This window comes from Podarcis liolepis (assembly GCF_965112155.1).
Source record: "Podarcis liolepis genome assembly, chromosome: 13".
Lineage (NCBI taxonomy): Eukaryota > Metazoa > Chordata > Lepidosauria > Squamata > Lacertidae > Podarcis > Podarcis liolepis.
Window position 1 is genome coordinate 876,851 of NC_139573.1, and position 13,405 is coordinate 890,255.

The 13,405-nt window shown below is 53.1% G+C and overlaps 1 protein-coding gene across 2 annotated transcripts; it reads right to left on the bottom strand.

Moving 5' to 3' along the window:
* Positions 1-2,873: 2,873 nt before the first annotated feature.
* LOC310692088 (E3 ubiquitin-protein ligase TRIM56-like) lies at positions 2,874-8,141 on the bottom strand. Of its 2 annotated transcripts, XR_014518657.1 has the most exons (3): positions 8,013-8,141; positions 3,078-6,658; positions 2,874-3,013 (listed from the first exon to the last, which is right to left on the bottom strand). XR_014518657.1 is itself a non-coding variant. In XM_083472610.1 (2 exons), the coding sequence occupies exon 2, from the start codon at positions 6,625-6,627 to the stop codon at positions 4,411-4,413; it is 2,217 nt and encodes a 738-aa protein (XP_083328736.1). In that variant the 5' UTR covers positions 6,628-6,658; positions 8,013-8,141; the 3' UTR covers positions 2,874-4,410. The 2 variants fall into 2 exon arrangements, 1 of the variants encoding a protein (XP_083328736.1); XM_083472610.1 differs by having other exon boundaries at positions 2,874-6,658.
* Between the last annotated feature and the right edge of the window lie 5,264 nt (positions 8,142-13,405).

Sequence of the window (13,405 nt, forward strand, 5' to 3'; positions counted from 1 at the left end):
CCCGGAATAGGTCAACTCTATCTGCTGTGATGGTGGGATGTGGGATAGAGAACCCACCAATTTGACGCATGGTGTTGCGCATGGCCCTGCTAATTTTACTCACTGCATAATTGAGGCGAGAGGGATTGGAAGCCCCCCTCCAGCGAAGATGGGGTAGGAGATTGGACCAGCCGATGGTCATTGACAGGTACAAGGCATGCAGGCTTTTTAAATCTGCCCTTGCAGCAAGGGCAAGGGCAATGCCTTTTTGCTCCACTAGATCGTTCTCCCTTGCATGTATAATCAAGACCCTTGGAGGGCCATGGGTCGCTGCGGCACTACGCAGCATGGGCATCAAGCTCCGCCAACGCATGCCCCGCTGGGCCATCCAACAAAAGCGTACCTTGGGGTGGATGTTATGGTTATGGCCATGATTTTGAGACCATGCATAATCTGCTGCCCAATGGACAATGCTGTGGCCTATCACCCATATCTTCATGGTGGGCAAACCTGTACGACAATTAAATTGCAAGTGATAAGGAGGAGGAGCCGGGACAAATGTAGCTTTTGTAGGCTGCCAAGTGCCAGCTCCCCAGTGTCTTGATGTGTGCGGGATCCCAACCCTGTATCGCCACTGAAGTGGCAGCCCTGATACGGAAGGAGTGCCCGTAATATTCCTGGGGACTAACACCGCAAGCAGATAAGGCTTTGTGTAAGACCGCTGTGAATTGTGATCGTGTCAACGGGTGCGTGTTTGAATGAATGAAGAAAGGGCCCTTGCACTGGGGCCACTCCCCAATGCACATGGCACCCAAAAAGGCTAGGGAGAATGCTGTCCAAAAGAGACAAGTTTCAAAATTTGACCAGCAGATCTCTGGTAGTTTTTTCCAAATTAGATAAAGTATATCTATGGTGATAGGCTTCCTGCCACTCACCCAGCCAGCAACTTCTTGACATGGAAGCTGTCACAGGGGTCTGGCCAATGACGGAATTTACAAAAGAAAGAAATACCCGCCATGTAAAGCATTTAAGTTTTTATGGCAAGGCCCTTGCGCTTTAGGAGCTCCAAGAACTGAAGCACCTCCTCCTCGGATGCGCGCCGTGTTGCAGAGCCACGAAAACGCCCAAGGGCATCCCAGGCCCTGGAATAAGAACGTCTAGTGGAGGGTGCTATTGCTGCCAATGCTCCCTGGTTTACTTCTCGCTTCCAATCTCCCACAGATCGTCTGGGAAGGCGTCCGGGGACTGGGCTGCTTCTGGTGCCATCGTGCGGAAACGCTCCATCTGGAAACGAGACAGGGCATCAGCAATGTTATTGATAAGGCCAGGTATGAAGCGGACACAAACAGGCGCAGGACCCTTATGACCCTCTGGGACTTTGCTGACTGCCTAGATATAACTCTTACCACCGCTTGATTGTCAGACCAGAAACAGACCCTGGAATTTGAGAAGAGGGTTCCCTAGATGCGAATGGCAACTAGAATAGAAAAGAACTCCAGAAAGGTTAAATCCCGAATAATGCCTGCTGCGTGACAAGAAGATGGCCACGGCTGGGCGCACCAATGTCCAATTCAATACCCAAGTAGGAAAGGATAGTTGAAGGGCCCTCGGTCTTGTCAGTAGCCAGAGGTATACCAAAGTCAGCTGCAAGGCGCATGAATGTAGCTAGGGATAGAGCGCAGTCAGGGGAGTCTGTGGCCGCCATAATAAGAAAGTCATCTAAGTAATGGATGATGAAAGGGGAACCAGATGTGGTTTTGAAGGCCCATGCAATGAATGTGCTGAAGGTTTCAAAGGTCGCGCAGGCCACAAAGCAGCCCATGGGCATAGCCTTCTCAAAAGGCCAGCTATCCCTGAATTTGAGTCCTAGAAGCCAAAAATCTTCAGGATGAACCGGGAGCAGCCGGAAGGCTGACTCAATGTCGCAATTTGCCATTGATCCTGGAAGGAAGAACAGCAAAAGAGGCTTGAGCCGAGGGGTCAGCCTCTTTTCTCTTGGCCTTAGGCCCACCCCTGGCCGTCCGTCCATTGTACTCACTGGCCAAGGGCGGGTCAAAGGCCAGCTTAAGCAGGTGGGTGGCACCCGCCCAGGTAAGCCCCACCCGGTGCCTCAAACCCCGCCCACCTGTGGGGAAGGGAGGACAGATATTATCTCTTTGACATCTGCTGGGAGGGTGTTCCACAGGGCAGGCGCCGCTACTGAGAAGGCCCTCTGCCTGATTCCCTGTAGCTTTGTTTCTCGCAATGAGGGAACCGCCAGAAGGCCCTCAGCGCTGGACCTCGGAGTCCTGGCAGAATGATGGGGGTGGAGACATCCCAGGAAAGCACCCCAGGAAAAAAATATCAGAACTGCAGGAAGTTTTTTATCCAGACTCTTTATTTCAGCTCATATACAATTGTCCTCTCTTGCAAAGATGCAAATATACATGTTTGTTTTATTATTAAATGATATTTATAGGGAAGAGAGGAATGTTGATCACAACAGAGTTTACAAAGCATGTTCTTCTGTCAGATTGTTCCAGAAGGCACAGACGGGATCCACACTCAGTGATGGTGTCCTTGGGGTGCAGATGAATATAATGTTCAGGCTTAATATCCTGCCCCACACTCTCAGATTTGCGCTCCAATTACACACACTCTGTTGTGTTGTGTTATGCCCCATTTAGCAGCTGGAAGCTGGCCACACCAGCAGGCCAAATCCGAGAGCCCTCCTGCGTAACGGATTCTGCCACCCTTTTGCAGAACACCTGGCCAAGCCCTGAGTTTCCTCCTGAGAGCAGAAAATGCACTTTGGAAAGGTTATGATGCCCACCATCTTTTCAGAGGGGTCCTCCTCTGTCAGAAGTTTTTAAAAAGTGGCTCCTAAGACCCTTAATCCCATAATCTGAATAAAATTGGTGAAAACGCAGAGAGTTTGTTGAATACAATACGTCCTTGCAAGAGAGGGTGTCGAAAGCAGGCACACCCAAAACTGACAAAGTATAAGCTTATATTCGCTATACCTGAAGCGCAGGTTCCCTCCCTCGTCTCCCCACTGGCTGGGTACTGCAAGGTTTACAGCCCATCACAACCGCCTAATTTCCCTACTAATTTCCCGCCTTTGTCGACATCTCCCATCACTCTGATTTCAAGGACCACTCCTGTTTACCTTTCTCCTTATTTGGTCCATGCTTTCTATGTTTTTGGGGACACGGGTGGCGCTGTGGGTTAAACCACCAATAAAGCGAGATGAGCGCCGCAACCCCAGAGTCGGCCACGACTGGATCTAATGGTCAGGAGTCCCTTTACCTTTACTTCTATGCTTTCACACATTGACTCAAGAGACAAACCCACATCCTGACCACTAACAGGTGTAAACAAGTTCTATACCTGTTGAAGTATTGTGATAGGAATTTTGAGGTCTTGGGTATATGTTAAATGTTCATAAGTGTACCAACCAAGCACGTACATAGATCAGCCCAGGAAGACCGACCTGAAACCATTTTGATTCCCAAACTGAGCAAATGATTTCTCTGCAAGGTCAAAGTGGGAAACTTCCCCATTGTCTTTTCCTTCACAAATCCTGTCTTAAGGGTATTTCTATGTATGAATAGGGTGTGAGCCTGTGACCTGGCTCAGGAACTAAGTATTTATCATTACAAAAGACTGGCCAGGCTCTCCAGGCAATCCAATCAAGTGACCATTAAACAGGTAACCTGGCAGACAGGAGGTGAACAACGCACTCAGATTTCTGCTGTAGACCGCTCTTTCTGTGATGTAGGTATGATGTTTCTGGGGGTGGTCTTGATCTACAGGGTGGCAATTTCAAAAGTCTTTATAAGGCCTTGCACGACATTGTTCTGGGTTCCTCCTCCTTTCCTGTGTGTGATGGGGGCACCCTGTTGCAACAGTTCAATAAAGATCAGGCTTACTAGCTGCCTTGCTTCTCAATATTCTCTGGTTGGCCTCTGTTATTCTCTCCTACCAATAGGGAACCTATGTAAGGACTCTGTATGGGCTCTTGGATTCCCCATAAAGGAAAAGGGCAGATTTTTTTGTATACAAACAAACCGTCCCATTTACGAGCATCCTGACCGCAAGCTGGTCTAAATATAAGAGTAAGCAGGTCTATCCAGCTGTTGCAGCCTTTTGGATTTTTGGTGAAAAAAGCAGCATTATCATTCCTCATATCCTCTGGACTTTTTCATGCCCTGATTTACGCGGGAGAACAAAAGGAATGTAAACTTTGGCAGTTAGGCGATCTATGCCAGGTTCTATCATTTCCACATTGCCCTCTGGTGGCCGCCCTTGGGAACAACAACCCCAGGTAAGTAAAGCACAACTCTGGGAGCCGACCCAATCCAGACAGGAGGGCAGGCGGGAGGAACTGCTGCTTTTACTCTCCTACACACACCATAGCTCACCTTGGGCACACCAGTCTGCCTTGGGTCCTTAACTCTGGGACATACAGCTTTTTACCCCCCTCCCTTGCCCTTTCTCTGTCTCCTTGCCCTGATACCTGATCCGGAAGATGTGGATGGTGCCGTTGCTGAGAGCCACGGCAAAGCGCCGCTTCCCAGCCACCGTGATCACCCGCGGTCGGTCGATGCTGTTCTTGGCAGTGAGGAACGCCCCCAACTTCTTCCCACTGGGGGAGAAGGCCACCACCTTGTTCAGCTGCCGCAAGACCACGTAAATGATGCCCGTGGCATCGGCACAAACGGCCCCCGGCTGGCACTCGCCCAGCTGCTCCTCAGAGCACTCGGCCACCAGCTGCCCTGTCCTGGTGAACAGGACCACGCTGCGGTGGTACCAGTCGGAGCCTACAAAGCCGTCCTTGTGGTTGGCCAGGAAGACGAGGCACCTCTCTTCACTGTCCTCAGGCACAATCTTCTCCAGCAGCCGCCCCTCCAGGTCGTACACCTCCAACTGCCCAGCCACACACACTGCCATACGGTCTCCCCCCAGCCCCACCACGGCATGGCTGGCCTGCCCCTGCCCCAGAGCCTTCTGCCACACCAGGTCACCCTCACCATTCAGGAGGTAGAGGCAGGAGCCGGCCGTGAAGGCCACCTTGCTGCCCACAACGGCCACGCTGACTGGGGCCACGCCACTGGGGACAGGGAAAGTGCCCTTGAACTCCCCCTGCAGGGAGAAGCGCTTCAGATTCTGGTTTTGCTTGTCGGCCACAAGAAGCTCTCCAGAGCCAAAGGGGCAGAGCCCTGTGACCAGGGGGCACTTCTGGTCGCTGGGGATCTTGACGCAGAAGCTACACCAGAAGGACGGTTTGGGTGTCAGAAAGGGGGTTCGTGGGACCTTGGGAGGAGGCACAGGGGCTACGGCTTGCTGGCAGCCCCTGAGGATGAGGGTGGTCATGTGGAATCCCTCCTTGGCAGGCAGCACTTGCTGCTGTTGCTTCCTCCTCTTCTTCTTGGCCCCTTTTGTGGCTGCCTCCTTGGGGCCCTCCGGCACTCCAGTGGGGATCTCAGCGTTGACCTCCAAGCAGGGCAGGTGGGTCTTCTTCTTTGCCCCTTTTGTGGCCTCCTCCTTGGGGCCCTCCGGCACTCCAGTGGGGCTCTCCTCCCGGAACTCCAGGTGGAACAGGCGGGGGCCGCTGCCCTCGATCTCAGCGTTGACCTCCAGGCAGGGCTGGCGGGTGGCCAGCGGCTCCCAGGAGAAGCCCTGCAGATGCCTGAGACGCTCACAGATGACCTGCTCCAGGGAGACGATCTCCACCTCCCTCCCCAGACTCAGCACCTTCTGGGCAAAGGCCACGGTGCTGGAGGCCACCTGCTCTTGGAACTCCAGATCGGAGCAGAGGGCCTGGCAGGCCTTCTGCCGCTCCCTCACGTAGTCCGCCAGCTGGGCCAGGACCTCCTCCTGCTGCGCCAGCAGCCGCTGCACCGCCCGCGAGCACGCCTGCTCCACCGCATCCCGGATGCTAGCCTCGCGCCCCTGCAGCTGCGCAGCCTCCCTCTCCAGGCTGGCCCTCCCCGCCCGGATGACCTGCACCGTCTCCTCCACCCCGGCCAGGAGCTCCACGATGACCGGCCGGCGGGCCTGGGCCGCCGCAGCCAGGGGCAGGCAAGGGTGCTGGAGGTGGGCCCCCAGCCGGCACTCCCGGCAGAGGACGGCGGCACAAGGCGTGCAGAAGAAGCGCAGCTCCTCGCCGGCGTGCTCCTTGCACTGCAGCGCCTGGCGCTTCCGGATCTCCTCGTCGTGCTCCCCGGAGAGGTAGTCCTCCATGGCCACCACGCGGTGGAGGTGGGTGAGGCGGGAGCAGCGGTGCCCGCTGGCGCAGTCCCGGCACATGTCGTCAGCGCAGTCCAGGCAGCGGGAGACGGCCGGCCGGCCGGTCTCCTGGCCAATGAGCGGGCAGAGGCTGCAGGTGGGCTCTGCCTCCCCCGTGGGGCGGACCAGGTCCAGCAGGCCGTTGATGAAGAAGTTGGTCCGGAGAGCACCCACGCCCCCCTCTGGGAGGGCCACCCGCTCACGGCACTCGGGGCACTGAATCTCCTTCCGGCCTCCTGCCAACTTCCGCAGGCACTCCTGGCAGTAGCTGTGCAGGCAGGGCAGGATCTTGGGGCGGCGGAGGCGCTCCAGGCAGATGTTGCAGGTCAGGAAGCCGCTGGTGAGGGCTTCGGAGAGGGACGGGGCCTTGGCCGCCATGGTGGGGTGGTCCCTGCTGCAGGGAGGTTGCCTTGAAGGGAGGGAGAGAGGAGAGAGAGAGAGAGAGAGAGAGAAGACTAATGTGATTCTAGGCGGCATCATCAGAAGTCCAGGGCAGCACAATTTAAGGAGGATACAGTGGTACCTCGGGTTAAATACTTAAATCGTTCTGGAGGTCCGTTCTTAACCTGAAACTGTTCTTAACCTGAAGCACCACTTTAGCTAATGGGGCCTCCCACTGCAGCTGTGCCACCAGAGCACAATTTCTGTTCTCATCCTGAAGCAAAGTTCTTAACCCAAGGTGCTATTTCTGGGTAACCCGAGGTACAACTGTATTGACAAGCTGGAAGGTATGCAGAGAAGGGCTGTCAAGATGATCAAAGGTCTAGAAACCAAGCCTGATGAGAACGGGAAAAGAGGAGACTGAGAGGAGATATGGTAGCTATCTTCAAACATCTCAAGGGCTGCCACATGGGAAATGAAGCAAGCCTGAGTTCAGTTACAAGAAAGGACATTGCAGCGTAAACATCAGGAAGAAATTTCTGACAGTAGGAGCAGTTTCTACTCGGTTTCTGGATCTGGATCACGTCTTAGTGAATCACCATTCACTAAGGCACAGCAGAGTCTATTGTGGCTCGGAGCCAAGGACACCCTCCCTCCTCCCTGACTTTGTCCAGTCCTCTTGGGACAAAAGTTCTGCAAACACCAGATATGGCTGGACTTTTCAATTCCCTGCAAGGCCAGTGTTCTCCAGGGAGGGAGCGGGAGTCCAGCAACACCTGGAGAGCCCTGCTGGGGCTCCCCCCTTTCCTCCCGCTAGGAGCCTGGGGTGAGAGGGGGCTCCCCGGATCGGGGTGTCCCCGGGAGGCAGGAGAAGGAGCCCTTGCGCCTGATGTAAGGAAACCGAGGCTCTGTACAATAAGCGCACGTCCGTAAGTGCGCTAGGTAGGAAGGCGCGCACAGGAGCGCACAGCCACAAACACGGGGAAACCCACACACGGGGTTGAAAGCGCCACTCTCCGTGGGTTGAGCCTCACAGGCGACCCCTGGTTTTTACAACACGTCCAGAAGCGATGGATGCGAGTCAGTAGTGGGGGGGGGGCTCTTTCCAACGGGAGTGGGGGTTAGGGGGCAGGACTTCTGGGTCCCCAGGAGACTCCTGGCACCGGCAGGGGACCCTTGCCCAGCTCTCATCGAGGCCCTTATGACCAGCATGACCTCCCCTTCCCCGGGATCCAGGGAGAGAAGGACCGCCCCCAACCCACCCCGGCGGACCCTAACCCTCCGAAGGTCTCCATGCCAAAGTTCACCCCCGAACCCCATATCTGGGGGGCGACTACCAACTGGCTGGCAGCTTGCCCACCTGCCTGCGAAGGAGCCCCTACCTCGGAGCAGCAGCTGGGCTGGGGGTCCTCTCCACTTGCCCTCCCCCGGGAGGTCGCCCCCGAGATGTGGGGCTGGAAGTGTCACCGTGCGGAAGCGAAAGCGAATTTGACTCTCACAGGGGGCGGAGGATTCCGCCAGGGCAGGTATGTTCAAAGTCCAAAGGTTTAATCTGGCGCCTAGTTTATTTACTGGGGTAACCCCCTCCAAAAAAGCTCAACAACTTGAATCAACAAAGAGTTCAACAACATTGGGGCAAAATCGTATAGAAAGCTTTGGTCGGCCCTCACGCATGTGCACTTCATCAAATCTGGCTTTCTTTGAAAAAACGTTTGGGCGGGAGTGGAAGGTTGCAACCACGGGGTGGCGGGGGGGCAGTTGTTTGCGGGCACACATGCTAAACCCTGTCTATGGTGCCTACCCCTTTTCCCAAATGATAAGACAAGAGACCAGAGTATGGGTTCAAATTGGCCACAACTTTATTGAATTTCAGAAATGGGAAACTTGGCACAGGCCTTGGCAGGTAACCTTTTGTAGGCTGCTGAACGCCAGCGCCCCAATGTCTTGATGTGTGTGGGGTCCCAACCCTGTATTGCCACTGAAGTGGCAGCCCCGATATGGAAGCAGTGCCCGGAATATTCCTGTGGACTAACACGACAAGCCGATAAGGCTTTGTGTAAGACCGCTGTGAATTGTGATCGTGTCAACGGGCGCGTGTTTGAATGAATGAAGAAAGGGCCCTTGCACTGGGGCCGGACCCTGAAGAAGCAGCGTGTGTCATGATATGGGCAGGGAACCGCCTGTTCCGTTGAGGGCAGCGCAAGCGTGACCCCTTTCCGCAATTGGTCAGTTTTTGAGGACCGAATCTTGACATTCAACATATGCCCAGAGAACTTGATGTCGTTGTCTGCCAACCCTGATTGCAGGGGCCCAGCCAAACACTCCCCAATGTGCATGGCACCAAAAAAGGCTAGGGAGAATGCTGCCCGAAAGATTTCAAAATTTGACCATCAGATCTCTGGCCGGGGGTGGGCCTAAGGCCAAGAGAAAAGAGGATGACCCCTTGGCTCAGGCCTCTTTTGCTGTTCTTCCTTCCAGGATCAATGGCAAAATGCGACATTGACTCAGCCTTCCGCCTGCTCCCGGTTCATCCTGAAGATTTTTGGTTTCTAGGACTCAAATTCAGGGATAGCTGGTATTTTGACAAGGCTATGCCCATGGGCTGCTCTGTGGCCTGCGCAGCCTTTGAAGCCTTCAGCACATTCATTGCATGGGCCTTCAAATCCACATCTGGTTCCCTTTTCATCACCCATTACTTAGATGACTTTCTTATTATTGCGGCCACAGACTCCCCTGACTGCGCTCTATCCCTAGCTACATTCATACGCCTTGCAGCTGACTTTGGCATACCTCTGGCTACTGACAAGACCGAGGGCCCTTCGACTCTCCTTTCCTACTTGGGTATTGAATTGGACACAATTCGACAGTCATCGCGCCTCCCACAGACCAAGCTGGAATCCTTGAAAGTGTTTCTGGAGGCAATGCTTGGGGTTCAAAAGACCACCCTTTGCCAGGTGCAATCCCTATTGGTCATCTTAATTTTGCATGTAGAGTAGTGGCGCCAGGCCGTGCCTTTTGTGCCCGTCTGGCTCGGCTCATGGCCGGGGGTGGGTAGCCCCCCACCATCACATCAGGGTGACAAAGCAGATAAAGGGCGATCTGAGGGTTTGGCTTCCATTCCTGCAGGATTATAACGGGGTTTCACTTTGGCAGAAGAGCCTTAATCCTGGGGTGGAATTCCAGGTTCATTCTGATGCTTCTGGCCGCTTTGGCGTATTCTTCAGTGGACATTGGTGCGCCCAGCCATGGCCATCTTCTTGGCACACAGCAGGCATTACTCGGGATTTAACCTTTCTGGAGTTCTTTTCTATTCTAGTTGCCATTTGCATCTGGGGAACCCTCTTCTCGAATTCCAGGGTCTGTTTCTGGTCCGACAATCAAGCGGTGGTAAGTTATATCTAGGCAGTCAGCAAAGTCCCAGAGGGTCATAAGGGTCCTGCGCCTGTTTGTGCCCGCTTCATACCTGGCCTTATCATTAACATTGCTGACGCACTGTCTCGTTTCCAGATGGAGCATTTCCGCGCGATGGCACCAGAAGCAGCCCAGTCCCCGGACGCCTTCCCAGACGATCTGTGGGAGATTGGAAGCGAGAAGTAAACCAGGGAGCATTGGCAGCAATAGCACCCTCCACTGGGCGTTCTTATTCCAGGGCCTGGGATGCCTTTGGGCGCTTTCGTGGCTCTGTAACATGGTGCGCATCTGAGGAGGTGGTGCTTCAATTCTTGAAGCTCCTAAAGCGCAAGGGCCTTGCCATAAAAACTTTAATGCTTTACAGGGCGGCTATTTCTTTCTTTTGTAAATTCCGTCATTGGCCAGATCCCAGTGACAGCTTCCATGTCAAGAAGTTGCTGGCTGGGTGGCAGCGAGTCATTCCCCCTACGTCAGGATGGCAGGAAGCCTATCACCATAGACATACTTTATCTAATTTGGAAAAAACTACCAGAGATCTGCTGGTCAAATTTTGAAACTTGTCTCTTTCGGGCAGCATTTTCCCTAGCCTTTTTGGGTGCCATGTGCATTGGGGAGTGTTTGGCTGGGCCCCTGCAATCAGGGTTGGCAGACAACGACATCAAGTTCTCTGCACATACATTGAATGTCAAGATTCGGTCCTCAAAAACTGACCAATTGCGGAAAGGGGTCACGCTTGCGCTGCCCTCAACGGAACAGGCGGTTCCCTGCCCATATCACGACACACGCTGCTTCTTCAGGATCCGGCCCCAGTGCAAGGGCCTTTTCTTCATTCACTCAAACACGCGCCCGTTGACGCGATCACAATTCACAGCGGTTTTACGCAAAGCCTTATCTGCTTGCGGTGTTAGTCCCCAGGAATATTCCGGGCACACGTTCCATATCAGGGAACGATACAGCGGCGATGGAGGGTTGGGACCCCGCACACATCAAGACACTGGGGCGCTGGCGTTCGGCAGCCTACAAAAGCTACATTTGTCCCGGCTCCTCCTCCTTATCACTTGCAATTTAATTGTCTTACAGGTTTGCCCACCATGAAGACCTGGGTGACAGGCCACAGCATAGTCCATTGGGCAGTGGATTATGCACAGTCTCAAAATCGTGGCCATAACCTTAACATACACCCCAAGGTACGCTTTTATTGGTGGCCCAGCAGGGCATGCGTTGGCAGAGCTTGATGCCCATGCTGTGTAGTGCCGCAGCGACCAATGGCCCTCCAAGGATTTTGATTATACATGCAAGGGAGAACGATCTAGTGGAGCAAAAAGGCATTGCCACAGACAGGGTTTAGCGCATGTGCCCGCAAATAACCACCTAACATTTAGAAGACATCTGAAGGCAGCCCTGTTCAGGGAAGTTTTTCATGTGTGACATTTTAATGTATTTTTCATCTTTGTTGGAAGCTGCCCAGAGTGGCTGGGGAAACCCAGCCTGATGGGCGGGGTACAATTAAATTGTTGTTGTTGTTGTTGTTGTTGTTGTTGTTGTTTTGGGGGGGTGTAGCATGGGGATTAGCAGCTAATCAAAGTTTGGGTTCTCTTTTGTTTGGGGCTTCCATCTTGTTCCACCTGGTGGCAGGTGGGAGTCCTGTGGCGACAGTCTTCAATCAAGACTAACCCGACTGGCTGCTGTTTTGCTCTGGTATTCCTGGCTGGGGTCCTTGTTTTTTGTCCAATTTCTCCATTAACACTAGACAGGACGGCTTTGCTCTGCCTCCAAAGTTGGAGTAATAATAATAAGTTGGAGGCAGCGATGCTTCTGAATACCAGTAGGTGGAAACAGGAAAGTTTCACCTGTTTGGCCACTGTGAGGACAGAATGCTGGAAGTCTATAATTTGGTGTAAAAATTAAAATCACAATGCATTAACCTAACTGGAGCAAATCGTCTTAGCTGCCAGAGCAAATCTGGCTGCCTGGTGTGTAATTTTTAGGTATTTATCGGCTAAGAGGTCAACTATCATTTCCTGGAAGGATCAATCCAAGAACCAGAAGTGGAGTTAAAAAATTTTCTCTGGGCACCTTATTTAAATTGCAAATCAACTATTAGTAGTACAGTGGTACCTCGGGTTACATATGCTTCAGGTTACAGACTCCGCTAACCCAGAAATAGTACCTCGGGGTAAGAACTTTGCTTTAGGATGAGAACAGAAATCGTGCTCTGGCAGCAGCAGGAGGCCCCATTAGCTAAAGTGGTGCTTCAGGTTAAGAACGGACCTCCAGAATGAATTAAGTACCAGTACTTAACCCGAGGTACCACAGTAGTAGTAGTAGTAGTAGTAGTAGTAGTATACGAACCCTACACCTGTAGATCTCAGGGAAGTTCACAACCTAAAATCACAACATAAAAACAAAAACACAAAGTACCGTATTTTTCGCTCTATAACACGCACCCGACCATAACACGCACATAGTTTTTAGAGGAGGAAAATCCGTAGGCATGCCACCCGTAGGCATTCCCTCCATAACACACCCAGACATTTCCCCTTACTTTTTAGGAGGAAAAAAGTGAGTGTTATGGTGCAAAAAATACGGTATTCCACAAATGGAGATTGCCGAAAAGGCCTGTTCTGGTGCTGCCCCCCCCCCCCCCGGACCTCTCACGGAGGAGGCACCAATAGTGAATGATATCCTCACCCCGACTACATAAGTGCATTTCTGTTCCATGTGTGCCATTCCAAGATTTCTCCCCTCTGAGCACCTATTGAAATCCAAGTTCAACCAAGGCCCTGCGTAATTGTGGAAGTCGGCATCTCAAGGCAGTGAGGCTCTGAATGGATGTCCTTAATTTGAGGGTACCAAACAGAACAATGAGCAGCGATAAAGGATGGCCCTGCCTTGGCTGGCTTCGTTTTCGAAGATCCAGTTTCTAAGATCTTGCGAACTCAGAGATAAATGTTTCTCATTTTGGAGAGTCTGACACTTTGGGGCACCAGCCTCCTGCCCGTAGCTGCTCCAACCAGCAGAGCTTGGTGAAAATATGGTCCTCAAAGGCATTTAGTATCTGAGATGAGCTAAATCAGTTCTGGCTGCTATCGAGGGGAGACCCAACTCAGCTCTAAGATGAGCCCATGGAGTTCCAGCAGAAAGCCCACCGGCCCAACATCTGGAGAACATCTGGTTGGCTGGACTAGGCAGGCTTGAAGAGGAGGACTGAGCTACAAGACACGCTAGCTAAGTGAAACCTCCCTATTCAGAGGCAGTCTACCTCCAAATGCCAGTTGCTGGGGTGGGGCACTGCCCTTTCTGCCCTGCTCATGGCCCTCCGCCCAGCCAGGGTGGCAGAGCCGATGCCAGTGAACTTGGCGGT

Coding starts and splice junctions, on each gene's coding strand:
- LOC310692088 (XM_083472610.1), bottom strand. CDS start 6,627: ATGGCGGCCAAGGCCCCGTCCCTCTCCGAAGCCCTCACCAGCGGCTTC.